Below are 27,004 nucleotides of genomic sequence, written 5' to 3'. Positions count from 1 at the left end.
AATCGCCCCCTCCGTGCATAGAAACTTATGAGTTTTCAATGAATGTTGAATTATAGTTAGTAGCCTAACGGTTATATTGTTGGACTTTTAACCAAGAGGTCCATGGATCAAACCTCAATAATACCATTTTTTTATTCTTTTAACCTCTCTTTATTTTATTAATTCATTTCATTACTAAATTAAACCATTTAAATACTTTATGAATCTATAGTCTTATTAGTTTACACATATTATTTTGTTATACTATTAATTTTTTAGTTAAAAAATACTTATTTTATGTAATTTTTATTGCTTCTTATTACTTTTATATCAAAATAAATATTTAAAATATTTATGGAGTTTAAATATTTGCTATTTAATGTAGTAGTATTTCTTTTTATTTTTTTTAATTAGTATATTATTTAATTTTATTCTTAAAAATTATATTATTTTTTAATATTTAATTTCGCCCCCTCCATATTCGGGTTCTGGATCCGCCATTGACTGGGCTACACATAAATTAATTGTTGTTGACCAGAACGTGATAAGATTCCACGGTTGATACGATCATGATTTTGGTGCCAAAATATTCTCATGATCTAGTGTAGATTGTTGACATTGAAATAATTTAATAGGACAAATGACCATCAAAGGAAATGGAATGTCCTTATCTGTGTGACAACTCAATTCCCATTAATAAAGATTTATTAGAAAAATGTGTTATTGCAGTTTCTCATTTAGCATATTTTTAAATTTTAATAAATTGTACGGTTAATAACTAATGAAAAAATAAAAGCTGTTAATATATACAGAATATATGATGAATCTTTGCTTGTGAATAATTTAATAACGAGTGAACGGAGATGTTGGTAGGGATTAGATTAATGTTTTGTGGTTTTCTTCTCCTTTATAAAAGCATAATCATTAATTGAAATGTGGCCATTATCCTCATCCCATAAGATTCAAGAACATAAGGATAAGAGCATCCACAACCGTGCTCTTGCCAGCAAGCACGGTTATGGGCCCGACCCCTTTTTCTGCCTGCTCTCTGGCAAGAGCACAACACCCACAGCTGTGCTCTTCCGCAAGGACGAGCACAATTCAATTTAAAATTCAAGTAAACAAAAACATTTTCATAATACTAAAATTCATTAAAAAAACAGAAATAACATTACAAATAAATTTAAAAAGACATAATTAAAATCCTAAAAATGAAAAATTACATAATTAAAATCCTAAAATTAAAAAAACCGTTACTCGTTGCCGAATTTCGCCCACATGTGTTTGATTAGGTCTTCTTGTAACTCAATGTGGGTTCGGGTATCGCGCATTGTGTGCCTTGTCTCGATCCTCTGGCCCACCATCGTATGCACACCTCGGCGTGGGGGAGACCTCGCGGTTGAACTTCCGGCTTCATCCTTGTCGTAGAAGCTAGCCGCCCTCGGTCCTTCGTCGGCTATAATCATGTTGTGTAAGATAATACACGTGAACATGATGTCGGCGATATTATTCACGTACCACAGCCGAGCCGGTCACAATTTTGAATCGGGCTTGAAGGACCCCGAAGGCTCTTTCGACGTCTTTCCGCGCGGACTCTTGACGCTGCGCAAAAAGAACCCGTCTCGGGTCGTGCGGGTTGCTGAGCGTCTTCACGAAAGTCGGCCACCTTGGGTAGATACCATCGGCGAGATAGTAACCCATGTGATATGTATTTCTGTTGATGGTGAAGTCGATCGCCGGTGCTACACCATTCATCACATCATTGAAGAGTGGTGAAGAATAGAGCACGTTCAAGTCGTTGTTGGATCCGGCAACGCCGAAATATGCATGCCAATGGATGATGAATGTGTGTATTTATAGATGATTTTGGGGGAAAAAATAAAAAATAAAAAAAAAATTCAGAAAAACGGCAAAAAAACGGCCATATTTTTGGGATTTGGAAAATATTTTTTTTATCGATTTTTAAAATTAAATACCGAATTTTTAATAAAAAAAATTCAAAGGCAACGGCTATGCGTTGCCCAATCGCTGCTCGCCACGTCGCCTGCTCGCTGACACGGACGTGCTCGATGCAGCGAGCAGCGCCGTGCCAGCGGTGCGAGCGCAGCAGCGGCGGATGTCGTTCTTGCCAACGGCACGGACGGACGTCCGTCCACCGTTGTGGATGCTCTAAAGGCCTGACATTTGATTCAGTATGTGTCGGTAAAATACTTATGTGCCCTAAAATTATCTATCAGTATGAATACATTCAACAAATTTCATTAGGATAAGTAAATTGATGCATATACTGATTTAACCTACTTTAAAAAGTGAAATTGTTAATCCCTTATTTATAACTTGTCAAACTTTTTGATTGGTAGGAATTAAGGGGGTCAAAAAGTAATGATAATAGAACTACAATGTTCCAAGACCATTATAGTCATGTCAAACATATATTTGAAAGATTTGGCAATTATATAGAAATTGAACAGACTGAAAATACCAAAAAAATTAAATTTTATTTGGAAAAAGGGACCACAAGATGGCTTGAGATACAAAGTAAGAACATGTAAAGAAGGCAAAGGTCCCCATCTGGGAGATCATAATGTTTTTGTCTCTCAAGCACAATCATATCTCGTTCAGTAGATTATCCATGTTTCAACTGAATTGAATACTGATCATTTGGTATCATAGTTTATGCTAGTTATGTCATCCGTTCCGCCTTAATGGAGACGTTTCATTTTCTGCACTCATTTTGAAAAAATAATACTAATAAATAGTTAAAATAAAAAAATAAAGTAAGAGAGAGAATAATGTAGAGAAGACTCTTCTCTACATGGAACAAAAGGAGTAAAGAAGTGTTTGATAGCATAATTAAAAAACATCTTATTTTTAATTTATATTTTGTGAAAAAAATAGAATATCAAGTTAAAATTTTGTATGCATTTGAATAACTCAATGTATGGCCACAATATACGACTAGAATGAATTGAGAGTAACAAAAATGGAGAACAATTTGGTAATTTCGCCAAACTACCTAAGTGCATCTCCCAAAGTTGTAAATATAACACATTAAAATGGGGAGTTAATTTGTAGCTCACTATTCTCTAGGTTAATTTTCTAGATGACATGAAAAGAACAGATAATATGAAAATTCAAGAAGTCCATTTATTTGATTTAAGCAACTCCAAGATCATAAAATCAATCAATTTTTAAAACACTGAATGCCAAATTTAGTCATCGGACTCTTCCCCTTAATAATCTCAAGATCATTTTATATTATGCAAAAGGGGAGAGTTTAGGAAGAGCAAATGAGAAGATTGAGGCAAGCATCAAAAAGAAGGAAAAGTTGGCACAAACACATTATATTGTTGCAATACCAGTGGGCACAAATAAAAAGTTTGACATTTTCACTTTACAACGATCAATTTATGTTCATTTATGTTTTTTCCTGGATATAATATAAGCAAATAATATACTTAGAAACATCATCTACAAAATTGATTGCAGCTAATTACATATAACTATTGCCATTTAGTGCATAAGTAGTTGGAGCTTTAAATATAAGCTATTAATGTTAATGCCATTATTGAAATATTCGTCACTGTTACTACTTCACACTAGTTTTATCTCGCGGTTTCTTGAATGAGACATTGACTCCAGCACTTTTATTGGGATAGGAAAATACATTTTGTTAAAGTTAGTATGATAAGTATTTTGTTAAATGACCTTAATCTTGCTTTATTTGAGTTGTTACTTAGAGTGTCCACAATGGGGGAGCCGCGGCCGCGGCTCGGTGCGCGGCCCCCCATTGCAGAGGCCGAGAGCCGGGGCCCTGGGGCGAGAGACGTGGCTGAGCCGCGGCCGTGGCCTTCACGCGGCTGAGCCGTGTGAGCCGCGGCCCTCCATTGCAGCGGGCCGCGGAAAAATATATGTATATATATTTTTTATTTTCGAAAATTATTTTTTAAATATACACTCCCTCCCGTTTCCATTTTTCCACCTCTTTCTACACTTCCATTCCCTTCATTTTACACTTTCAAACACTACAAAAAATGCAAGGTGGAGATGGTAATTCCTAGGGGTATGGAGACTTAGGATACGACAACTTCCCCAATCAGACGTGGAGTCCGCAATCGCCCCAATTTCGGGTCCAGCCATCCCAGCAGAGGAACTTGGTTCGCCAACCATCGGGGTTCGGTGACTACCAACCGAATATGGACGCGATCAACAACCCGTCCCATCAGAGGAACTTGGTTTCCCCTATCAAAAATACGACGAAAATTTATCTATAATTCGTAACTTTATTAAATTATGTTTGATCCCCAAATTATTAGTCTACTAAAAGTTAATATAGTTAAATTAAAAAATAACATTAAAAAAGGAAAATAAATTAAATTTTTTTTAGAGGGCCACATTTGGTGGCCCTTGTTATTTTTGTTATAATTTTGACTTTTACCATTGCGGAGGGCCACATAAGAGCCACGAATGGGGGCCGGGCCACATTTGGTGGCCTTCAAGGGCCACCATTGTGGACACTCTTAGTTCCTAGTTATTCTATTAGAACAGCAATTGCCTACCTTATTTTGACAATCACATTTACTTTTGAGATATTGGGTTGACAAAAATGCGGCCAAAAAATTTGCCTATTTTTATGTAGAATAAATTTGAGTAATGTTAGGTGCCATGCCATTATCTTTCCTTTAATTTTTGTTTTTCACTCTAAAAGATATGAAGACTCAAATTGAATAAAAATATAGGAGCGTAATTTTTTGGTACTAAAATATAAACTCTCCACATATAGAAAATATATATCAATACCTTTTTAGTTCTTATGTTGTGGTAATCTATCTCCTTTAGCTGTTGCTACGAAAAGATTGATCGACTACAAAGAATCAAATGTTATAGACTCCAATGGTAAAGTTATAAAATGTTATTTCAATTAATAGACCTACTTTGTTAGTTGGATTTCATAGATTTTAGTGAAATAGATTGTGGATTATATTCACCATAATAATATGTAGTAGTGTTTTTATGAGTAAACCCGTATTCATAATATACTACTTATAATAATAATAATTGATTTTGTGCAATAGCTAATACCTCATGAGTACATTTCCTTATATAAACTGCAATTGCAAGATTTAGTGTGACAAGTTTGGTCTATAAAAAGTCGAAAGAAAATGGAAACTTTTGACGACAATAATGTAAAGAAAAATGTTTTGGAGACATAATGTCTAAGACATAATGAGGTTAAAGTAGTCATTTTAGATTGTTTTATATTTTTATTTAAATAAATGTTTTGTACATATACCATACTACCCTTGTGCATATAAAAACATTTTTTTATATTTAAGAATTACTTGCTTAGGAAAGTTGTTTTTTACGTGTATTTATATGGATGGCTTGATTTAAGCAAATTATATTCAAATTGTATGAAGTGTATTAAATACTCCAATGATGCTAAGTCACGATTTTTTTAAAAATATAATTTTAAATAATGAATTTAAACTTTATTTAAATAATACATTATAAAATTATATTTTTTAAATTCTAAACTTATAGGTACTAAATAGATTTAACACTCAATCTTAATTTTATCATTACAAAACATTATTGAATCTATAATTTATATGTATAAAATTAATAAATCAATTTAATTGCTTGAGTTCTTAGAGCATCAAAATTAAGATTTGAAATTTATACATGTTTTAATTTATTAATGGACAAAATGTTAGGGAACAACAATTTAAATTTGTATACTAGAATTAAATTGTTAGATAGTGTCAAAATAATTTAATTAAGTAATAATTTCTATAGCTAAAATAATTTAGCTATAGAAATTTAATAGTCATATTTCACAATTAAAAATTTTCATTTTTCATGCACAACCCTTTCTTTCATGAGATCATAACAAGTAAAAAATTAAGTATCTATACATACATCTATTTACTACTAGTATTTTAAAATTTAGAATTTTAAACATTATTAATAACAAAAAAAAAATTTGGACGTGAATGACTATTACTATTTCGTTGGACGATAACACTAAGAAACTAAGTATATATGCATGTAGTCATTTTTATGATTCTGAATTTAAATAATAATTTAATACTAATAAAATAATTTGATGAGAATGACTATTACTATTTCGTTATACTAGTCTTTTACAATATAGAACTTTAACGATTATTTAATAACAAAATACTTGGATGCGAATGAATATTCCTATTTCGCTGGGTAATAACACTAAGAAATTTAGTATATATACACATGTAGTCGTTTTATGACTTCAAATTTTAATAATTACTAATAAAATAATTTGATGCAAATGACTATTATCATTTCACTAGATGATAACAAGTAGAAATTAAGTATATAACATATTAAGTATGTATATGCATGTAATCATTTTTACGATTCAGAATTTTAATAATTATTTAATACTAATAAAATAATTTGATGAGAATGACTATTACTATTTCGATGGATAATAACAATTAGAAATTAAGTGCATATACACATGTAATTATTTTTATGACTTAGAATTTTAATAATTATTTAATACTAATAAAATAATTTGATGCGAATGACGATTACTATTTCGTTGGACGATAACACTAAGAAATTAAGTATGTATATGCATGTAGTCATTTTAATGACTTAGAATTTTAAAAATTATTTAATATTACTAATAAAATAATTTGATGAGAATGACGATTACTATTTCGTTGGACAATAACACTAACAAATTAAGTATGCATATGCATGTAGTCATTTTTATGACTTAGAATTTTAACAATTATTTAATATTACTAATAAAATAATTTGATGAGAATGACTATTACTATTTCATTGGACGATAACACTAAGAAACTAAGTATGTATATGCATGTAGTCATTTTTATGACTTAGAATTTTAACAATTATTTAATACTAATAAAATAATTTGATGCAAATGACTATTACTACTATTTAGTTGGACGATAACACTAAGAAATTGAGTATCTATATGCATGTACTCATTTTTACGACTTTAAATTTTAATAATTATTTAATACTACTAATAACATAATTTGATGTGAGTACTATTACCGTTTCGTTGGATGATAACACTTAGAAATTAAGTATATATATACATGTAGCGTTTTTATGACTTATAATTTTAATAATTTTTTAATACTAATAAATAATTTTTTAAAAAATACAAGAATTTTTAATTTTTGAAACGTTATAAAGTTAATTTTCTAAGCATAATTTTATAGAGTCGAAGTCTAACTAGTAGTTGTCAATCAAAATATAAAAAATATTACATGTGATAAAAGCTAAGAAAATTAATACAAAAATACAAAACATAACACAAACAAATGATTCATCATAATAACTACTACTATTATTTAATCATACAATTCAAATTTGAATAAGAAATTTAACAAAAAAAAATAATAAAACCGGCTGTGAAAGTATAACATAAAAAAAGAAAATAACTCATAATTAAATTATCAACTGATTAGATAAAAATTTATTTGTAAAAATAATAATATATGAAGTTATCAAATTATTTTATTATTAAATAGTAATAATTTAGTATGTATTTTGATAATTAATACTATAGCAACTAATTTATAATCTAAATTCTTGATTTTTAAATAAATAATATAGTATAAAATTAACATGAAAAAATGATATGTAAACATATAAAAAGTTTCGAGGTTTATCTCTAATCATATCAATAAATATGCATTTAGATAAAGATATTTAATTTGATTTAATATTCCTTAAATAGATTTGTATCCATTTAATATGATATTGGGTAAACTAGTCATAATAAAAAATATATCTATGTCAAAATGCCATAAGGGTATTATGGCTTGGAGACATTATGTCTCTAAATCACTACCCTAATGTAAAATACTCAATCGGAAGACCTTTCTCGATTAAACTATTTATTATTGTTGAAAGATAGATAAAATTGTTGACAATCTAGATGATATCTTTTTCTTTCTTTATTTATTTATTTATGAAAACAGTGGTTTGTATTAGAATCTTTATCCTTTTCTTTTACTTTTTTGGTGAAAAACCAAAGTGGAAAATTCTTCTTATAAGCACTTTTGTTGTTTTGTTCAAGCATGTACTAACTCATATTCCACTATGACAAGACAATTCTACATGTTTATGAGCTTGTGTGCAATAACTAGTTTCAATTGAAAGACATCTTATATAGGAGTATGTAATATGCTTATTTGCAGAAATGGAAAAAGTGGAATAAGCTGAAAATACACCACTCAACTCCAACATGGAATTAATATTAGAGCACCCACTATAGTAAGCAATTGATGTGGCATAGAAAGAACCGCACTTGAGGAGAAGAAATTGGGGAAGCTCCGACCGGCTCCCAGATTGATTCATATAGTTGCCTACGTGTAATATATTGTTGTTATTTTCAATTATTTGACGCCATTTTTGTACGAAAACGTCTGCATATGGTTTCTCGGGTGTCATATTAGATACACCAACACAATTTTCATAGGATAAATGCAAATACATCCAAACTTCGTACTTTATTTTGGCTATTTACCATCTCTTATATTATTAATGTTTGAATTTCATTGTACTTTTTGTTCTCAACGCAATTATATTTATTTGGGTAATTATTTAATACTCTATTGTTTAAATCAAATAGTATAATGTAAAACAAATATAGTACTACATTTAATACATACGTAGAGGATCTTATTAGAATGATAACTAACTAATTACTGAAGCTCAGTCATCAAATTTCCAGATCCGAAGTCAACGAATGACAATATTGTCAACACATACGAAAATACCACCAAGATTAAAATATACGAATGTTAACTCGCTTCATTAAAATCTCAACTGGCATTATGCGAATGTCAACTCACTTCATAAAATGTCAATTGAGTTTAAATAAAATATTGTGTTGACATTATTTGTCATATATTGACATCCGATCTAGAAATCTAATGTACGAAATTTTGTTATTATTATCACTAGATATACAATTATCATTTAATCACATTAAGTAGATCGGGGAGTGTTACATTGCTAACTCAATACTTAATTGCTAACTACAATTAAATAATAACCATTAGATATTCAAATCAAGGGCCTAGATCATCAGCTCCGGAATGTCAATACGATAAAAAAAACGTCAATAAGGGTATTAAGGTCAATTTACAACAAATTAGTTATAACTAACTTTTGAAAAATATCTCATAACTTTAAAACGCATATAACTTTCTCGATTTAAATTTTATTTTCGCACAACATATATTAAATTAAAGATAATTTCATAAGGATTCTAACGATATCTCACTTGCATATGTTCCGATGTCAAAATTTGAAAATTTTTTCGAAAATTTTCAATTTTTTCGTACAGCAACAAATGTCAACATAGTATATAAAATATGTCAATATAATACATGTAGAATGTCAATATAAGCAATGTGTTAATATTCTCAAAGTATTGTGTTGACATTCTCAAAGCATTGAGTTGATATTTTCGAAACACTATATTAACATTTTCATCCAAAACCCTAATTTGGTAGTTTTTTTTATCTTTTTCGATTTAATTAATAAAAACGAAAATTACACGTGGCCAATTTTAGACCACAAGATTTCTAAAATCATATAGTCTTAAATTAATTGTAGTTACCAATTAAATGATGAGTTAGCAATTGATCACTCCCCTAATAGATATATTTAAAATATAATTATAATTATAAAGTTCATTAGATAAATAATCGATAAAATTTCAATGGAAGTTGAAATTGAGATGGGTAGTAGTACTTCCTCCTTCTCAAAGAAATGACTCATTTTTTTGTGTAGAATAGAATTTTCAGGAAGGTGTTTAATAAAAAAAATAGAATTTTACGTAATAGTTTTATTTTATATGTTGGCCGGAGAGAATAACGTAATAGAAAAAATAAAGTAAAAATAAAAAATAATTATTTTTAATAATGAATATTTTAGATGAGATAAATTAAAAAGGAAAAGTGGGCAAAAAAAGTACTATGACTATATTATTAATTAATGTAGAACACCACACCCACATAAAAGTAGAAAAAGAAAGAAGGGCATTTCAGTAAATATGGGCATGAGATCTGTTTCTTGTCGCCATGTCATTATCCACAAGATATGTGAAAGCGACTTCAAATTTTATATTCAACAAACAATTATTTTTACCAATCAATATTTTAATATTACAATTAAAACCACTTGGGTTATTAGAAATTTAGAAAAGAAACTGAGTCAAAAAATTTTATTCAACAAACAATAATTTTTACCCATCACCACTTGCGTTATTTGAGATGAGAAAGAAGGGGGGAACTGTTCAATTTTTCAATTAAACGAACAACCAAATTGGAGAGAGAGAGTTTTAATTAGATTTGAAAATGTAATAAAGAAGGGGACAAGAGCGTATCTGGGAAAATCCAGAAATTCGTTTAAAAAGCAAGCTATGGGCGTATCTCATGCACTTACCACACTCGCCATCTCATTAAAATAATGATTTTGGCCCCCCCTAAGCCTTGTGAACTCAACCACAACAAACTGTAGTACATTGAATCCAGAGTTAGGCTGCTGTTTTCTTGATGGAGTAATATTTTACTACTGTTTCGTAATGTGAGCAGATGGGCTGTTCAAAGATGAAATCTTGAGTTTCTGAGAATGATAGGTATACTATTTTAAGTGAGAAGGGAGCAGAGAACGTGCTTTTTTTTTGTCTGGGTGTTCTTCAAACTTAACTCCACGCTTGTGGAGAAAATCTATGCTTGATTTAGTGGCCTTATTATTTGTTTGTAATTATCTACACCCTCTCACATAATTCCCTTTTGGATTAGCAAACAATTAGTATTATATCTTTTGGTCTAAGAGAGAGAGAAGGGGGCTTCTTTTCTCTTTGGAATTTGGGGAAGTTTCGCCTTTTGAGGTCTGCTGCAAGGCATGCTTTGCTCCTCCCATCATGGAATTATGAAATTATGAAAACTAATAGTATAATATTAGACGCTTTCTTTGAGCAAATTCATTCAACTTTGGACTTTCATTTTTTGTTTTCTTTTTAGTCTGGGGTTTGTTCAAATCTTCTCCTAGTGTAAAATGTGGATGATGCTTGTAATGATAGACTGCCTTGAGCCGACGAAAGGCCACTTCTTTGCAGGAAAAAGCGAGTCTTGAAAAGTTGTAGCAAAAAAGCTCATGAGTGCGTGTCTTTTCTCGATCTCTTAGATTCCCCTTGTGTTTGAGGGAGTAAAAGGTGTGAATTCTTAGTTGAGGTGAAAACTAAAAGGGAGGGTTGGGTTTTGGAAGATGGGTGAGAAAAGGCAAGGGTGCCAAATGATGGCTGTGAGGGGGAATGAAGCAGAAGGGACTGAGAGAAGACATTCTGCTCTTCTGAATTTCTGTTCGAATCGTGGGGTTTTGGGAATCTCGATCTTGCTAATGTTGTTTCTGAGTAAGAATATTTATGATCACATGGATGATGAGCAGCAGAAGAGGAGGAAGGAAGTTCTTGTAGGCATGTGTGATCAGAGGGCTAGGATGTTGCAGGATCAATTTAGTGTTAGTGTTAATCATGTCCATGCCCTTGCCATCCTCGTCTCTACTTTTCATTTTTACAAGAATCCCTCTGCAATTGATCAGGTTTGTGACGTTTGGGCATTCTATACTTTCTTGATCATAGAATTTGCCTAATATTGTGATGTTAAGGACTTTGGTTTTGTGTTGGAAATATGAAATTTAGTTTTGGTGGTTTATATGTTATGGAATCAATCCTCCTATGTTGGTTGTTTATCTTGCCTTGGATATTTGTTATATGTAGTGAACACTGATCAAAGTCTTTACAATGCTACTAGTGAGTTACTTTGCTTTATTAGTTGAGAGATGAAGCAGTGGATATTGTAAATGTCAAACTGTGTTTATTTTAGTTTCTAATTTTGAATCTGTGGCTCATCATCGATTGGAAAATATGCGTTGGTGGTAAATGCAGGAAACCTTTGCAGAATATACAGCTAGAACAGCTTTTGAGAGGCCGTTATTGAGTGGGGTAGCCTATGCTCAGCGGATTCTGAATTCTGAGAGGGAAGAATTCGAGAGGCAGCACGGATGGACCATTAGAACAATGGAGGAAGAAGAGCCTTCCCCGATTAGGGATGAGTATGCACCTGTGATATTCTCTCAAGAAACTGTTTCCTACATTGAATCGCTTGATATGATGTCAGGGGAGGTAACTGATTTTTTGATGATACCTTTTATTTGCTTGTGGCTTGTGAGACTTTTCATCTTCCGACTACTAGTTCATTTTGTCAACACAGGAGGACCGTGAAAACATACTGAGGGCTCGAGCTACTGGTAAAGCAGTCCTTACTAGCCCATTTAGGTTGCTAAACTCACATCATCTTGGGGTTGTTTTGACGTTTCCGGTTTACAATTCCAAGCTTCCGCCTAACCCGACTGTGCAAGAGCGCATTGAAGCAACGGCTGGGTAAGCATTTGCTCCGTCTATATGAATTAACAAATGGAGCATTATTCTCATAGTGAACAATAATCCTATGTACTGGTGCATCTAGGTTCTTTCCTTGATTTGTTATCGGGCAAACAGCTCAACATGTTGTGCATCTCACTAATTTTTTTTCTTTATTCCGTATGTGTTGTGACTAAATCGGTTACATTTGCATCCTAAAGTAAGTTCAGATTGTGATACCATCTAAAGTAGTTTGAGTTTAATGATACACTATGGCAATATAATTATTGAACAGAGCAAATGATAAATTCTTAAAACTTGTACGATAGTCAAATTAGTGCTTCATTTATGAATTAATGAATAACATTTGCATGCCAATGTAAGTTTCAGATTCTTGTACCAATGAAAGCCACAATCTTTTTTAACTAAAGTTCTTCAATAAGTAATTACTCTGACTTCAATGATGAATTTGGAATCACAATTATTGTGAGTATTCCTATCTGTTTCAATATGAGATGAAAACCATATAAATATATACAAGTATCCAATATAAAAGAGTGACTCTAGATTTGTTTTATTTTATGTTACTTTTAATTTTTATAAATTTAATGTTTCAAGTCCGTGTGAGCATTTTCATAGAGATTGTAGACCAATAATTTAATATTTATTTCTCCTCTCTGAATAAAGACAGTGGGGTGAGCACAACCCTTTCTTTTTTCTTTTTTTTTTCATGTGACTTGCCTCATATCACAGTTTTTATTCAAATATTCATACAAATGGCGTTTGCTTCATGTGTTGCATATATTTCTTAACTGGCCTTAAGTTATTTCTTACACTTAGGCACTTAGCTTATTTTCTAACCTTCAGGTGTATGTAAATGTCATTTAGGTACCTAGGTGGGGCCTTCGATGTTGAGTCCCTTGTTGAGAATCTACTTGGGCAACTTTCTGGGAACCAGGGGATTGCTGTTATTGTATACGATGTTACCAACTCTTCTGATCGTTTGATCATGTATGGCCATCATTCTCTAGAAAGTGATATGTCACTTAAGCATGTGAGCAGGCTTAACTTCGGAGACCCATTCCGCAGACATGAGATGATATGTGGGTATGTGCTCAAAACCCTTACATAGTTTCTTAGTAAGTTGAACGTACCGAAATGTGTAACCAGAAACGAAACATGAGACAATCTTCTTATTTGGATTCTGCCTTTAGGTACCTTCAGGAGGCTCCAACATCATGGATTGCGCTAACAACATCATTCTTTGTCTTCGTGATTGGCATCTTAGTTGCGTATATGATATATAGCGCCGCTATTCACATTGTGAAAGTTGAAGATGATTTTCGTAAAATGCAGGTTCTGAAATCTCAAGCGGAAGCTGCAGATATAGCCAAATCTCAGGTTTTCATTTAGTACTTGCTGTTCACAATTACGTCCATCTGCTTCTTCTCAATCTTAATTGCCTTTATTTTTTTTTTGTCCTTGCAGTTTTTGGCTACTGTTTCTCACGAAATAAGAACTCCCATGAACGGGATTCTAGGTACATTGTTGTCTTCCGATTCACAAATGAATCACATTTTGTCCAGTAACTGGAATAAATAACTCGCTTTCTTGCCATTGCAGGCATGCTACAGTTGCTATTAGACACGGAGCTGAGTTCGGCGCAAAAGGAGTTTGCTCAAACAGCTGAAGCTTGTGGAGAAGTACTGATAACCTTGATAAATGAAGTGCTTGACAGGGCAAAGATTGAAGCTCGCAGGTTGGAGCTTGAGGCTGTCCCGTTCGACATTAGGTCAATTCTAGATGATGTTTTGTCCTTATTCTCTGAGAAATCAAGGCAAAAGGGTGTCGAGGTTAGTCTTGAAACAGTTAGAATCGAATTTATTGCCTTTCTATTTTTTACTTTTACCCCCCTTCAGCATCTTATTTGTTTAGAATTCCTACCTATAAAATTATTTTGTAATAACTGGAGAGTGCAGTTGGCTGTTTTTGTGTCAGATAAAGTGCCCGAAGTTGTTGTTGGGGATCCAGGAAGATTTAGGCAGGTCATCACCAATCTTGTTGGGAACTCAGTAAAAGTAAGTGTCATGATCACACATTTTTCCCCAGGTTATATTAATTTTCAAGCAGGTTTAGAGCTTCCAATTTCCACTCCTTGTGGATTTGAAATTTGAACTCTCAGTCTTGAAAAGTTCTTCCTTTTTGTAATTAAAAATAAATAAATCAAAATTCATATTTGTTGAGATGAAGTTACCCTTTGGCTCATATGGTCATATTCTCTATTTGATTGTTTGAACAGTTTACTGAGCAAGGGCATATATTTGTTCAAGTCCTTTTGGCTGCACAAGCAAACTCAGTTATGGATGCGGAGACTGAAATATGCACGAATGGAGAATCTGAGTGCAAAATGGAATCTTGCATTCGACAGTACAATACACTGAGCGGTACACAAGCTGCCGATGACCGCAGCAGCTGGGTAACCGATAAACATTTAGATGATGAATCTGGTGATGCTTCGAGTACTGTGATGAATGGTGATGCTTCGACAACTGTGATGAATGGTGATGCTTCTCGTGGTGTTGCCTTGATGGTATGTGTTGAAGATACTGGGATCGGTATCCCTGAACAAGCACAAAAGCGGATGTTCACACCGTTTATGCAGGCGGACAGCTCAACTTCTAGAAATTATGGAGGAACTGGTATTGGGTTGAGCATTAGCAAGTGCCTAGTTGAGCTAATGGGTGGTCAAATGGACTTCAAAAGCCGTCCTCAAATAGGAAGCACGTTCTTCTTCGCTGTTGAGTTTCGGAGCTGTGAGAATAATTTGATTGTAAATCTGAAGAAATCTCTTTCCGATGATCTGCCTAACTCGTTTAAAGGGATAAAAGCACTTATAGTTGATGGCAAACCGGTTAGAGCTGCTGTCACAAAGTACCACTTGAAGCGAATTGGTATTCAGGCCCAGACCGTTGGTAGCATCGCAAAGGCAGTTGCAGTTTTCGGAAAATACGGCTCCCTGATTTCTAGGTAAGCACTTTTCTTATTTCTTGGCTAAAATTTCACTATTATATCCTTCATTTCGGAAAATCTTATTGGTTGTGTAAATCTCTCTTTTCCAACTAGGATAGCCTAGCAATCTAAGTTGCTGTTTCCTTTGTTTTGTGGCGGCAGAGATGAAAAGCCGCGAGATGTATTACTCGTTGAAAAGGATCTGTGGATCCCCGGTGAAGAATATGACATGATGCAGTTATCGAGCTGGAGAAAAAATGGCCACTTGTATAAACTCCCAAAGATGGTCCTTCTTGCAACCAACATCACAGCTGCCGAGTGTGAGAAAGCAAAGGCGGCTGGATTTGAAGATACGGTCATCATGAAACCTCTGAGAGCGAGTATGGTGGCTGCGTGCTTGCAGCAGGTATTGGGGATCAGCAAAAAAAGGCAGCACGGGAAGGAAATGCTGAACAAAAGTATCGGTAAATCTGGCTTGCTATCTGGCAAGAAGTTTCTGGTGGTTGATGATAACGTGGTGAACCGTAGAGTTGCTGCCGGTGCCCTAAAAAAATTTGGTGCAGAAGTGCACTGCGCTTCGAGTGGCCAAGAGGCTCTGAAGTTGCTCCAAATACCACACGAATTCAGTGCCTGCTTCATGGATATTCAGATGCCTGAAATGGACGGGTGCGTGTCGCTGTTTCTCCTTTGCTATGAGTGTGGAACGTATATTTAACCTCTTGCTTCCTCACGCTGCAGGTTTCAGGCGACCACTCTTATTCGGGAAATGGAGAGTAGAGCAAAAGCACACGTAAACAGGGAGTGCACCACGGAAGGAGAGGCAAGGAAGGGTGAGTGGCACATCCCAATATTGGCGATGACAGCTGACGTCATACACGCCACGCTAGAGAAATGTTTGAAGATCGGCATGGATGGATATGTGTCGAAACCTTTCCAGGAGAAGAGTCTGTACGAGGCTGTAGCGAAATTCTTCGAACCAAAGGAAACCGTAAACTCTTCTTGATTCATCTATCCGACAGTGCCACTGCCAGCAATTTTTGCTCATTCTGCTGCCTGTGGATTCACTGAAACGGACTCTTGCCTCGACTCCGTTGGCAACGCGTGGTTGTATGTATATTTGTTAGGGAAAGATGTAAATGTTTGAGGGGGTTTCACAGCCTAGGTCAGGAAGCGATTTGGTCTCTGTAGAAAATCATCGTATATGAATGTTGTGTTGTAGAATTAATTTAAAGCATGTAAGCGTTAGTTGTTGCCATTCATAATCACAACTCTTTGTTTGCATATTCAATTTTCATCCTCCAAACTCTCCTTATCTTGGCCTCCTCTGTTTGTGTTAACCATATTGGAATTGACTATAAACATATGATAAATGCATCAATATTAACCTAATTACACAAAGAAGGAAAGGTGGTGCTCAAATCAAATCCACACATCATTAGAGCCTAATATTGAAAGTTGATACGAAACAAAAGATAGCCCAATATACAGCTTAAGACAGCTAGAAAGACATAACTAAGAACTAAAGAGATAATACGACATGATATAACTAATCTAGCAATCACACACTGCTAAATTTGACATGGAAATACACAGAACACGCCTATCCTCTAACGCGTGGAAATTTATTTGCAGGGAGACCCTTACCCATAAGCTGTACATACTTGCGTCTGTCTAGCGGTGCGTGGCACCCAAGAGAGCAAGAAGGAACGTTCTGTAATGGCTTGATGTTTCTGATTGCACTGCATCGTTGAGCGATTTACCATATTTCTTTTGGTACTCTGCTTTTATATACTGCAGATCAATCTCCGCTCTTGTCACAATCACCCTGGTAAGGGTTTTATCGTCGGTTCCCATACCCTTCATTGCCTTGTGCAGTATCTATATTTCGAGGTGAAACATGCCGTCATTACACATTGATGGTTAAATCTAGCACACACAGATATAGCAAATCATGGAGAGAAAACAATTGAGACAGCGCGTAGTTTACCTTTGCAAAATACCTCCCAGGGTTCTCAGCACACTGTAATATAGTCAAGAGACCAAGCTCAAAGTTCCCAGACGTTTCCCTTTTTACGGCCTGCAGAATGATTCAAAATGTTTATTTACTCAACAGGCAGTTTCTACGCAAGAATTACAGCCTTTAAATGAGATAGGTAACCTTTTTAAGTGAGTTCCCATACATGCTATGATAAGCAGAAGAAATAGCAGCCAATTGCGCCCGGCTCCGTTCAGCAAATATGCGTATGAAAGTATCCTCATCAGTTCCAAGCTTCTTCTCCCCAGCTTTAAAGAGAGACTTAGCATCATGCTCTGCTAATCCCCTGTCTACCTCAGGACCTTCATACCGAGGAGCACTAGCATATGCCAGTAGCAACTATTGCGTAGAAGAGCAGGGAAGCACATAAGTAAGGATTTTTGGTTGAAACTCTTTGAATTACTCCTAGTCATGAATATATTCATAGATTATGAATATTTTATTTACATCTTTGTAATATTTTTTGCCACAATTATACGCATATGTATGTAAAAAGTACATGCCAACTAAATGAATAGTTAACAATACCAATTATTGTGGGAACTGTAGCTCAATGGCAATAATTAACATTTAAATCAAAATATACATGCATAAATTAAGTACCAAAGGCTAAAAGATATAAGACCAACTTCAAATTGCACCAATTTCTTCATTAGATATAAGACCACTCTCTAGATGAGAATATTCTACTTGTACTTCCGACTTGTAAGGTATGCTTGCTCCTGCCTCCTTTATCTTCATTTACAACATTAAGTCTTTAGGTGCTTGGACGGAATTTATATATTGACTCGGGGGTTTACTGACAGAAACATGCAAGCATACTCAACTGAGGCAGAGAGAGGTGTTTGGTGAAACACAATTTATTCAGCTGAATTTTGATGACATTTAAATATGAGCACTTGATGAGAGAGAGAGAGGTTCGACCTTTTTGAGATCACCAGATGCTTGGTATTCAATATCATGCTCAAGGTAAGCATGAAACTTTGCATGGTAGATTTGTTTAAAATGCTGTATTTGAGTTGAAGTACGCGAACAAATGACTTCAGTGGCAGCTTTCAGGTCAATGACATCACCACTTAAAGCTTTCCTTACTACTGTTGCATCACGAACAGCTGGATCAGGCATCCAAAGTAAAATTGCTCTCTGAAAACCATTTCACAACATAAATATGAAAATTGTTCATAAAGACAATTCTGCAAGTTTATACATAAGTTAAAGCTTATATCTGGAGGAAAAAAAAGTATAGATCACTCTCATTTGTACCTCAATATCACCCCTAAGTTCTGAAGCCAGACGTTTAGTAAGTTCTTCAGAATATATAGTTTTGTACTCTTGCTCGATAAGAGCACGTTGCATTGCATCCCTATGAGCAAGGATATTAATAACTGCTGCAGTGTCGCAACCGAAACCTGAAATTTGCAGCTACCAGTCAGACTTGCTAGTAGATTTTTTTTAATCTTTATCATATAATGTACAAAACAGCTATGCTCTCCTCTAAAATATCAAGATACAACCGAATCTCCAGCTTAATAGAAAAATGATACAAAGACACAATTTCAAAGGCTACATTGTTTGCTAGAGGTGAATAAGCAGTTGAGATTGTTGAATTCATGCTAATGTTGAGAGCTTCATGACCTAAAATGTAGTGGTGTGGGTTGACGTTCTCACAAGCGTACATGATACGTTTCCTAATTAATAATCCAATTGGCTAAATCCTTGATTAATTACGAGTCGATGAAGATTTTAAACCATCCCGAGGGCCATGAGCCCAACGAAATTTCACTAATCCGGTTCTCTCAAAGCCTAAATAACTCACTGGATTCTCGACACATTCTCTCTACAAGCTTTTCGCGTTCAATTATTGAGTCGGAATTAGCTTGCTGATTAACCTTCCTTGTTCAGGTTGCATGTCACTTGCAGAATATCAAATCGCCCAAATTATAAAAGAAGGCCCTCATATTATCCTCCAAACACCAAAATCACGAAATTTTCACATGATAAGTAAATAACCTAGCAGATCGAGACTCAAATTTAGAACATTACAGCAATACGATGAGCTAAACCCGAAAAAATGCTTTAGATTTGGAAATCACGTCTCACAGCCTGCAAGCAAAAAAAAACGAAAAAGAAGAAGAAGACAAAGTTGTCACCCTTGAAAGCGCGGTAGAGTGCCGCAGCATCATCTCGGGGCGAAGTCAAAACTGGAGGAACGCTCAATGTCGCCATCTTTGATTCTGTGATCTCTAGTGAATTATGCAGATTTTTGTTGAACAACTTTCTGTGGCAGGTACAGATACAGTCATAAATATCGGATGAGATGAGAGCGCTTTACACGTCACCGCACAACATCCGTAGCGAAATGTACAACCGCATAAATAGTTGAGCCACGCGTTGACATTTTGCAGGTATTTGTTATCTGACGTGTAAAATGATTGATAAAATCATTTGTTAAAAAATGGTAAAATCATTTGTTAAAAAATTATTGGTAAAATCATACGTGGTGTCAAATGATTGGTAATCATTGTTATATTTTGATCTATACAAATTTCAAAAAAAATATTGCCTCTGTGCCCAAAGAATATGCACTTTTTGTTCGAGACAAGTTTTAATACAAAATTAATAAAGTAAGAGAAATGTAGAGAGAAAAAGTAAATAAAGTATTGTTAGTGGAGAATGAGTCTCACCCACCTTAATAGAGAGAAAAGAGTTCTAAAATTAGAAAATGCATATTCTTGTGGGACGAACTAAAAAGGAAAGAGTGCATATTCTTGTGCGAAGGAGGGAGTACTATAATAGAAAGTTGGTTATAAAAAGTTATGGAATACTTATAAGTCTTGTTTTTACATAATGCTCCCTCCGTTCCAAGTTACTTGAGACATTTCTTTTCGGCACAGGATTTAAGAAAATTGTATTTAGTGAGTTAAATAAAGTAGAAGAAAGAACAAAGTAAGAGAGATGAGAGAGTGTAAAATAAAAGAAAGAATAAAGTAGGTGTGAATAGATATTTTGTTTTTAGCCAAAAAGAGAAATGACTCAAGTAAGAGCATCCACAATGGATGTCCTAGTGAGAGCTCTAGTGGTTGACACATCAGCATGCCCCTTCTTTCTGCAATGGTGGAGCCCTAGTGGTGCTCTAGTGTTTATCCATTTCTCATTTCAATTTTAATATTATTATTTTTAATTTTGTTTTTAATTACTAAAATACCAAAATATATTATATTAAACACCACAAATGCAAAAAAAAAAAAACTACATTACTTAATTAAAAAAAACTACATCATACTTAGCTAAAAAAACTACATTAAACTAAATTACTAAATTAAAAAAAACCTAACTAGTTATCTAAATTTAACTTCTGGCTCAAATTCTTGATCATCTTCTCAGTCCTCTGTCGTTTTTTTGGATCGGTTTCCTGATGAAGGCTGTTTTGGGTGTCAAGTATAAACCTATACTCAACCACCTCGCGAAAACCTCTGAACTCCTCGATCGCTGAGGCCATGAACTGAGCAGACGGATGAGGCGCAAACTGCGGGGAGCCGATCCAGACGCGGCCGCCTCCACCTTCCCTTTGGCCTGGGCTTTGGCAGCCTTGGTGCCAATGGGCCGTCTAAAAGTAGACGTAGGCGTGCCGGAACTCCCTTCCGGCTCAGCGTTCAGATCCACAGGAGATAGGCCGCTGCTCGTGTAACCGCCAGTGGCGGTGTTCTTCGTCCGCTTTGCAGCCGAGGATCCAACCGGTATCCCTCCGTTGAACTTCGCCCCGTCCTTCAAGATCAGCCAAATATTGTACATCTTGAACTGCCCGAACTGCTTATGGTACTCGGACATCGACTTCTTGAGGACATCCTCCATGCTCTCACCGCTGCCCCTTGCGTCCATGTTCCTGTTGTAGATATAGCAGAAGTTGTTGACGTGAAGCTTGATCCGATCCCAACACTTGCGCAGCTGAACCTTGGTCCGCTTGTACGCCCAAATCGGTTTCACGTCGTTGTATCTGGCCTCAATGCGATCCCACATCCTGGATGAAGTCTGGTTGTTGGCGCATATCGAATCCTCCGATATATCGACCCAACACTGAGCCACCTTCACGTACTCCTCCAACTCGTAGTCAGTACGTTTTGTAGTGTACTCTTCGTTGGGCGCGTTGGATGGGAGTGGGACTGGGACGGATGTCGCCTTTTCCTTCCGCGCCATCTTCTTCTTTCTCCTCGGCGGCTCAGGGGCAGCAGGAGGTTGCTCACAACTAGGCTCCATGTCCTCAACCCGATCGATCGGGCGCGAGATCGAGACGACCTAACTTTCGGTCGCGCGGCTCGACCTCGGGCTCGGGCGTTTGAAATGGATGCCGACGACGCCCGAGCCTGATCTCGGGCGATCGGGCATCCATTGTGGATGCTTTAACTTGTGACAAACTAAAATGGAATACGACTCAAGTAACTTGGGACCGAGGGAGTATAATTTTTCTATTCTTCTCTCTCCACTTCAATTATTTATTAATTTTTCTCATTCTCAAAAATTGGACAAATTTATAAATGACACGAGTTTTAATGCACAATTGGTAAAATAAGAAAGAGATGGATAAATTAAGAAAGAGAGAGGAAAAAGTAGTGGAAGTAGTGTTAATGGATTGTGGATGACCAAAATGGTAAAACTAGTCTATTTTCTCAGGACGGAGAGAATATCATTTTTTCAAAACAATTGCAAAAAAAGGTGATTCAATTATAGCGATACGGATTGAGTATTAGTTTTATAATAAAATGTGAGTAAGAATGAATTAGTGAAATGTGCAATTTACTAAAAAAATGATAAGAGTGAAATGTGATAAATTTTGTAGAACACGTGAAAATAAAAATAAATGACAAACTTTCTGACTCTATTTTTTCCTATATTTCTCACCATAAACATTGATTAAGTAGGTACTCCCTCCGTCCCAAGGAAGATGGCCCCTTTCTTGGGCGACAAGTGAATTTATGCAACTTTATTTTGTGTGTGAAGTGGAGAGAGCAAAGTAAGAGAGAGAATAAAGTAGAGAGAAATGTATTTTCATTTTTAGTAATGTGTCATATTGGCTGAGACAAATAAAAAAGGAAAGTGAGTCATCTTTGGGATGAATGGAGTATAATTTTAGAGGACATTTGCTAAGCTGATACCCTATCCATCGCCAATAATGGTCTTAGACACAATTTTTTTAAAAGGTACATAGAACATGAATGAAAAAGGTTAATGCAAAGTGAATATTATTTTTATATATTGATAAAATATGAGTGAGATAAAACTAGGAAAGTATAAAATGTATTACCAAAATTAGTAGAAAAATAAATGAAACAATTATTTACAAACGAACGAAATGACAAATTGGAACATTTAATAATAACAAACGGTCTACTATGACTATGAGCGAGTAACGTAGGCCGCGAACCGTGGATTTTGCTGCTTCTGCGGACTGCCAAGTGCTCAATTCAAGCTTATATGTGGTACCGCTAGTTTGAAAATTATGAGTTGTTTTTTCCTATTTTCTTTTTAATTAATTGTTTTCGTTATTTAGCGTTTTTGCATGACCTAGTTTATGGCACGTGAGAGACTGAAAGTTGTGAATGCTTAAAACAAACTTATAAAACTGATGTGATAATACTACTCCCTCTTTCCATGAAAAATGATCTCATTTTGCCATTTAGAAATGTCAACGTAAAATAGTCTTAGTTCAAAAAATAAACTTTTTTATCATACTTTACCCATATTTCTCTTTCTTTTTCATACCTTTTCTCTTTTCCTCTCCTACTTAATCTAATTACCAATTTTTTCATTAAATACGTGATGTTCATAATAGAGTATTTTTTTAATAGAGGGAGTAATATAGCTGTTGCTGGACCAATTGATTTATTCAATGGATTTACTTTTATACAATGATTTCCAAACTCGACCTACAATGTCAAAATGAATAGCCCAAAATATATCAGCCCAATTCAACTAAAACTAGTGGAGTACATTTACAAAGTAAAAAAAATACTTAGAAAAATAGAAAGACAAATAAAAATGAGTAGTATTAAATAAAAAAGAAAGAACCCCTAAAAGCTCTTCTTGTTGACGAGAGAGGAGGAGGCTTCAGCGATGGGTAAGAGACCGAAGAGTTGAAGGAAGGGAAAGATGGAATGGAGGGCCAACATAAGCACTGAAGATATTGAAGATTATTATGACAAAACCACAAAAGACGCTCTTTCCGGTGGTTCTTTGGCTGATGTGCCTAGTGATTCTCTTTTCTTCCTTGATAAATCCAGAGGTATCAAACTTCTCTTTCATTGTTACATTTATAATACATCAAAACTAGGGCGGACATCCTTTATTTCAATTGAACCTAATCTTTAGTAGCGAATTTGAATCCCAATTCAGTTAAGTTAATGAAACTTAACAAGAAAGGTTTTTTGATGAATTAAGCTCTAAATTATGCACCATAATCGGCTTTATGGAGTCATGAATTGCTCTAGAAATGCTGTCAGTTAGTTGATATTGGATTCTGTAATTGATAGTTTTAGTTTTTTTCCTTATTTGATATAGTACTTTTGTTATTGATGGTTTTTGGATTCACTAGTGTATTTATCTTGTTTCTTAGTGAACTGTTTGGAAGTATACTATAGGCCTTGTTGTATGATCTTCTTGAGAGTTATGATAGCTTTAGATTGTAACGAAATGGAGATTTTCATTTGCAGATCTTTCTGTTAAGCGGAAGATTGAGAAAAACAGAGAAAAAGTATTGCGATGTGATAGTGTGTTACAGAGAAACCTTTTTATTAAAGCTATTCCATCCTCTACACAGAATAAGCAAAAGTCCAAGAGAAAGGGTAAAGCTGTATCCACACCAGTAGATGATGATGCTGCACAGGGAAACGTGAAGGTAGTTTTGTCTCGAATTGCTTCAGACTGATTCTGCTAGTGATTCTTATATTTTTAATCCAACCATTTCAGGATGAAAGTGCGCATGGTTCTGGAGTTCTTGACTTTTGGGAAGAGAAAGGTAACTATATGTGTGCCCGTGTGTGTGCATAAATACATGCATATGGGCCACTATTTCTCTCAACTATGGTTTGCGATGACCATTTGTTATATCTAACAGTGTTTGCTATTTCACTTTTGCAGAAGGAGTGAAGGCCAAAATAAAAAAGGTATAACATTATTTGTTGTGCACTTATGGTGTCTACATGTGTAGCCAAATTATATAATTATATTGTTCAAAGAAGCATTATGTGATGAGCGGTATGTCTAGATTTTGATAGTTTCTCAGTTGTCTCTGTATGCATCAAAAACTTCTTGATGATTATTATCTATGCGGTTAATTAGCAATTAATAATGATAGAAGCCCAAGACTTGCATTATTCCTGCTGTTGAGGTTGAACATCCAGGATGTTCATTCAATCCTCACCCTGAGAGCCATCAGGTTGGCAGCCATCTTATTTATGTAATTTCATCATTTTTCTTTTTCTTTTTATATTCATTGTTGATCCCTGTACTCTATTATTATAGGACGCTTTAGCTCGTGCTGTTGCAGATGAAATACAGAAAATTTACCAGCATGAATTGGGGCCTCAACCCATCCCTTTAGTTGTCTCTGGCGAAGCTATTGATGAAGAATATGTTTGTACCTCATCCTGATCTGGTTACTTGAAATGAATATTACCTCTACATATTTATGTGCTTATGAAAGTTTCTACACATCCCTCTTATATGCATCAGAAATATTTCCTTGAGGCAGATGCGGATGGTACCGATGATGATGAAAATGAAAATCAGGCAGATGAAGGAGACGAGGATGCAGAAAAGAGGTGGTAGTCATTTTTTCCTTGGTTCCATTTGATCTTCTTATGTTTGTTTCCTTTTTCTGCAAGGATAATTGGACTACTTACTTTGCATTGCTTTGTAAAATAAGGGCTCTGATGTCCGGTATGGTAATTGTGATGAAAACCATGCAGTTCTCAGAAAACCAAAAGGGTGACAAGAGTAGAGTTTAACCGGAGGGCTAGACGGAAGGAATGATTGAGAATTGAAGCAGAAGACAAAAAAGTGAAGGGACTTTCAAAAGAAATTGACAGGTAAAGAGCTAATATATCTTAATCCAAGATAGGCATGCTTTACTTTAAAATCACTAAGCTGGTTCTCTGCTGCGAGTAGTTTATCAGAAATAATGCAAGAAATTGCAAAAGAGGATGAAGAGAAACATAACCGACATCTCCGGAGGATTGTTGCCAAACAGGAGAGATTGAAAGCTCGTCCATCTCGCTTGGGAAAGTACAAGTATGGCGTTTGATAATACACTTGTTTAACCTTTTATCTTCCATGCATATGAAGTACTGTTGAAATAGGAAGCTACCACAACTACATGAATTAAATGTTCTCTTGATTAAATAGGAGTATATCTTATCTTGCATATATTTGCATCATATTTTTCTTAATCAATTTCTGTTTCTGATTGCAACGTAGTATTCCAGTGAAGTATTAATATCTTGGATGCCATTTGTATCCTCTGATTCAGATTTGAGCCTTCTCCACTCCAAGTTCTATTGACCGAAGAGAAAACTGGTTCACTTCGGCAGTTGAAGGTTTTTCATTTCGCTTTTGTCATTTCTTTTCCAAATCAACCGAACATAATTCTCTTATCAACTCTTATGAGTTAATGACTTGCTGTTTTGTTTTTATATGCATCTCTTCCGGATATAGGGCTGTTGTACACTAGTCAGAGATCGTTACAAAAGCCTAGAGAAAAGAGGACTGATTCTCCCAACATAGAAGGCTAGCAGGTTAGTTCAACTCTCTTATTAGCAAAAATGCTTTAAGTGCTTTTCAGGTCTAGTAAATTATATTTTGATATTTCGTGTATCGATTGCTTTTGTTTTGATGTTTTGCTTTCATGCTTTGTCACTTTTCCTTTCAAGTTCATACATGAACCCCAAATGTTTACATCCCAATTATTGCTTTTAAAAGGGATTTTATTTTGGATTTTATTCTTCTGCTCCTGATATGAGTGTCTAACATCTGTTATGATATCGATCGCCCTGAGCAGGAGGTAGAATGGTTTCTTTGTGAAGACAAAGTAGAATATGTAGAGTCGAGACAGTGAGATGAGAAAGTGAAGCTGTTCTTCCTACGGTTTAAATAGCAGGGAAAATCAACAGCTGGTTTAGAACCAAATAGAAATATCTCCTTTCGTCGCACTAAAATTTTCGTTTTTATATGTTAAAATGTTTGCAATACTGCACCTTTTTGGTTATTGAAATGTAGTATATGCAAGTGTTTTAGTTTCTTAGCTCTTTGCTACTATTAACTTTATCCAAAATAATTTATGTTCTACTATCATTTATGTTTACTTTCCATGTTAGGTTTTTTTTTTTTTTTTTTTTTTTTTTTTTTTTTTACTTTCCATGTTAGGTTACTATCACAGGCTTTATTTTTTTGAGGAGAGTAATATTATTATGTGAAAAAGTTAATACTAGTACTTCAAAGATAGAACATTCACAATTGAGAGTAAAACT

At 34.6% G+C, this 27,004-nt stretch overlaps 2 protein-coding genes and 1 pseudogene across 4 annotated transcripts; 2 read left to right on the top strand and 1 right to left on the bottom strand.

The window, feature by feature from the left end:
* The first annotated feature begins 10,345 nt into the window (after positions 1-10,345).
* On the top strand, positions 10,346-16,739 carry LOC121757153 (histidine kinase 4-like). Of its 2 annotated transcripts, XM_042152658.1 has the most exons (12): positions 10,346-11,622; positions 11,969-12,205; positions 12,294-12,463; positions 13,331-13,549; positions 13,657-13,729; positions 13,799-13,843; positions 13,931-13,982; positions 14,066-14,295; positions 14,422-14,520; positions 14,742-15,469; positions 15,614-16,117; positions 16,190-16,739. In XM_042152658.1, the coding sequence occupies exons 1-12, from the start codon at positions 11,290-11,292 to the stop codon at positions 16,452-16,454; spliced, it is 2,955 nt and encodes a 984-aa protein (XP_042008592.1). In that variant the 5' UTR covers positions 10,346-11,289; the 3' UTR covers positions 16,455-16,739. The 2 variants fall into 2 exon arrangements, with proteins under 2 accessions (XP_042008592.1, XP_042008591.1); XM_042152657.1 differs by having other exon boundaries at positions 10,347-11,622; positions 13,657-13,843.
* Positions 16,740-16,859: 120 nt separating this feature from the next.
* On the bottom strand, positions 16,860-19,792 carry LOC121757154 (annexin D5-like). Of its 2 annotated transcripts, none has more exons than XM_042152660.1 (6): positions 19,637-19,792; positions 18,750-18,895; positions 18,411-18,629; positions 17,610-17,825; positions 17,439-17,528; positions 16,860-17,329 (listed from the first exon to the last, which is right to left on the bottom strand). In XM_042152660.1, the coding sequence occupies exons 1-6, from the start codon at positions 19,710-19,712 to the stop codon at positions 17,123-17,125; spliced, it is 954 nt and encodes a 317-aa protein (XP_042008594.1). In that variant the 5' UTR covers positions 19,713-19,792; the 3' UTR covers positions 16,860-17,122. The 2 variants fall into 2 exon arrangements, with proteins under 2 accessions (XP_042008594.1, XP_042008595.1); XM_042152661.1 differs by having other exon boundaries at positions 19,530-19,663.
* Positions 19,793-23,539: 3,747 nt separating this feature from the next.
* On the top strand, positions 23,540-26,828 carry LOC121758985 (annotated as a pseudogene).
* Positions 26,829-27,004: the final 176 nt, after the last annotated feature.

The sequence above is a fragment of the Salvia splendens genome, chromosome 12 (genome assembly GCF_004379255.2).
Source record: "Salvia splendens isolate huo1 chromosome 12, SspV2, whole genome shotgun sequence".
NCBI lineage: Eukaryota > Viridiplantae > Streptophyta > Magnoliopsida > Lamiales > Lamiaceae > Salvia > Salvia splendens.
This window is presented reverse-complemented; position numbering and strand designations above follow the sequence as displayed.

What these genes read in the sequence shown, in the direction of transcription:
- LOC121757153 (XM_042152657.1), top strand. Translation starts at nt 11,290, where the DNA reads ATGGGTGAGAAAAGGCAAGGGTGCCAAATGATGGCTGTGAGGGGGAAT. An exon ending in ATCCCTCTGCAATTGATCAG is followed by an intron (nt 11,623 to 11,968) that starts GTTTGTGACGTT and finishes TGGTAAATGCAG; the next exon opens with GAAACCTTTGCAGAATATAC. An exon ending in CGCATTGAAGCAACGGCTGG is followed by an intron (nt 12,464 to 13,330) that starts GTAAGCATTTGC and finishes AATGTCATTTAG; the next exon opens with GTACCTAGGTGGGGCCTTCG.
- LOC121757154 (XM_042152660.1), bottom strand. Translation starts at nt 19,712, where the DNA reads ATGGCGACATTGAGCGTTCCTCCAGTTTTGACTTCGCCCCGAGATGAT. An exon ending in ACTCTACCGCGCTTTCAAGG is followed by an intron (nt 18,896 to 19,636) that starts GTGACAACTTTG and finishes TGCAAATTTCAG; the next exon opens with GTTTCGGTTGCGACACTGCA. An exon ending in ATGGGAACTCACTTAAAAAG is followed by an intron (nt 17,529 to 17,609) that starts GTTACCTATCTC and finishes ATCATTCTGCAG; the next exon opens with GCCGTAAAAAGGGAAACGTC.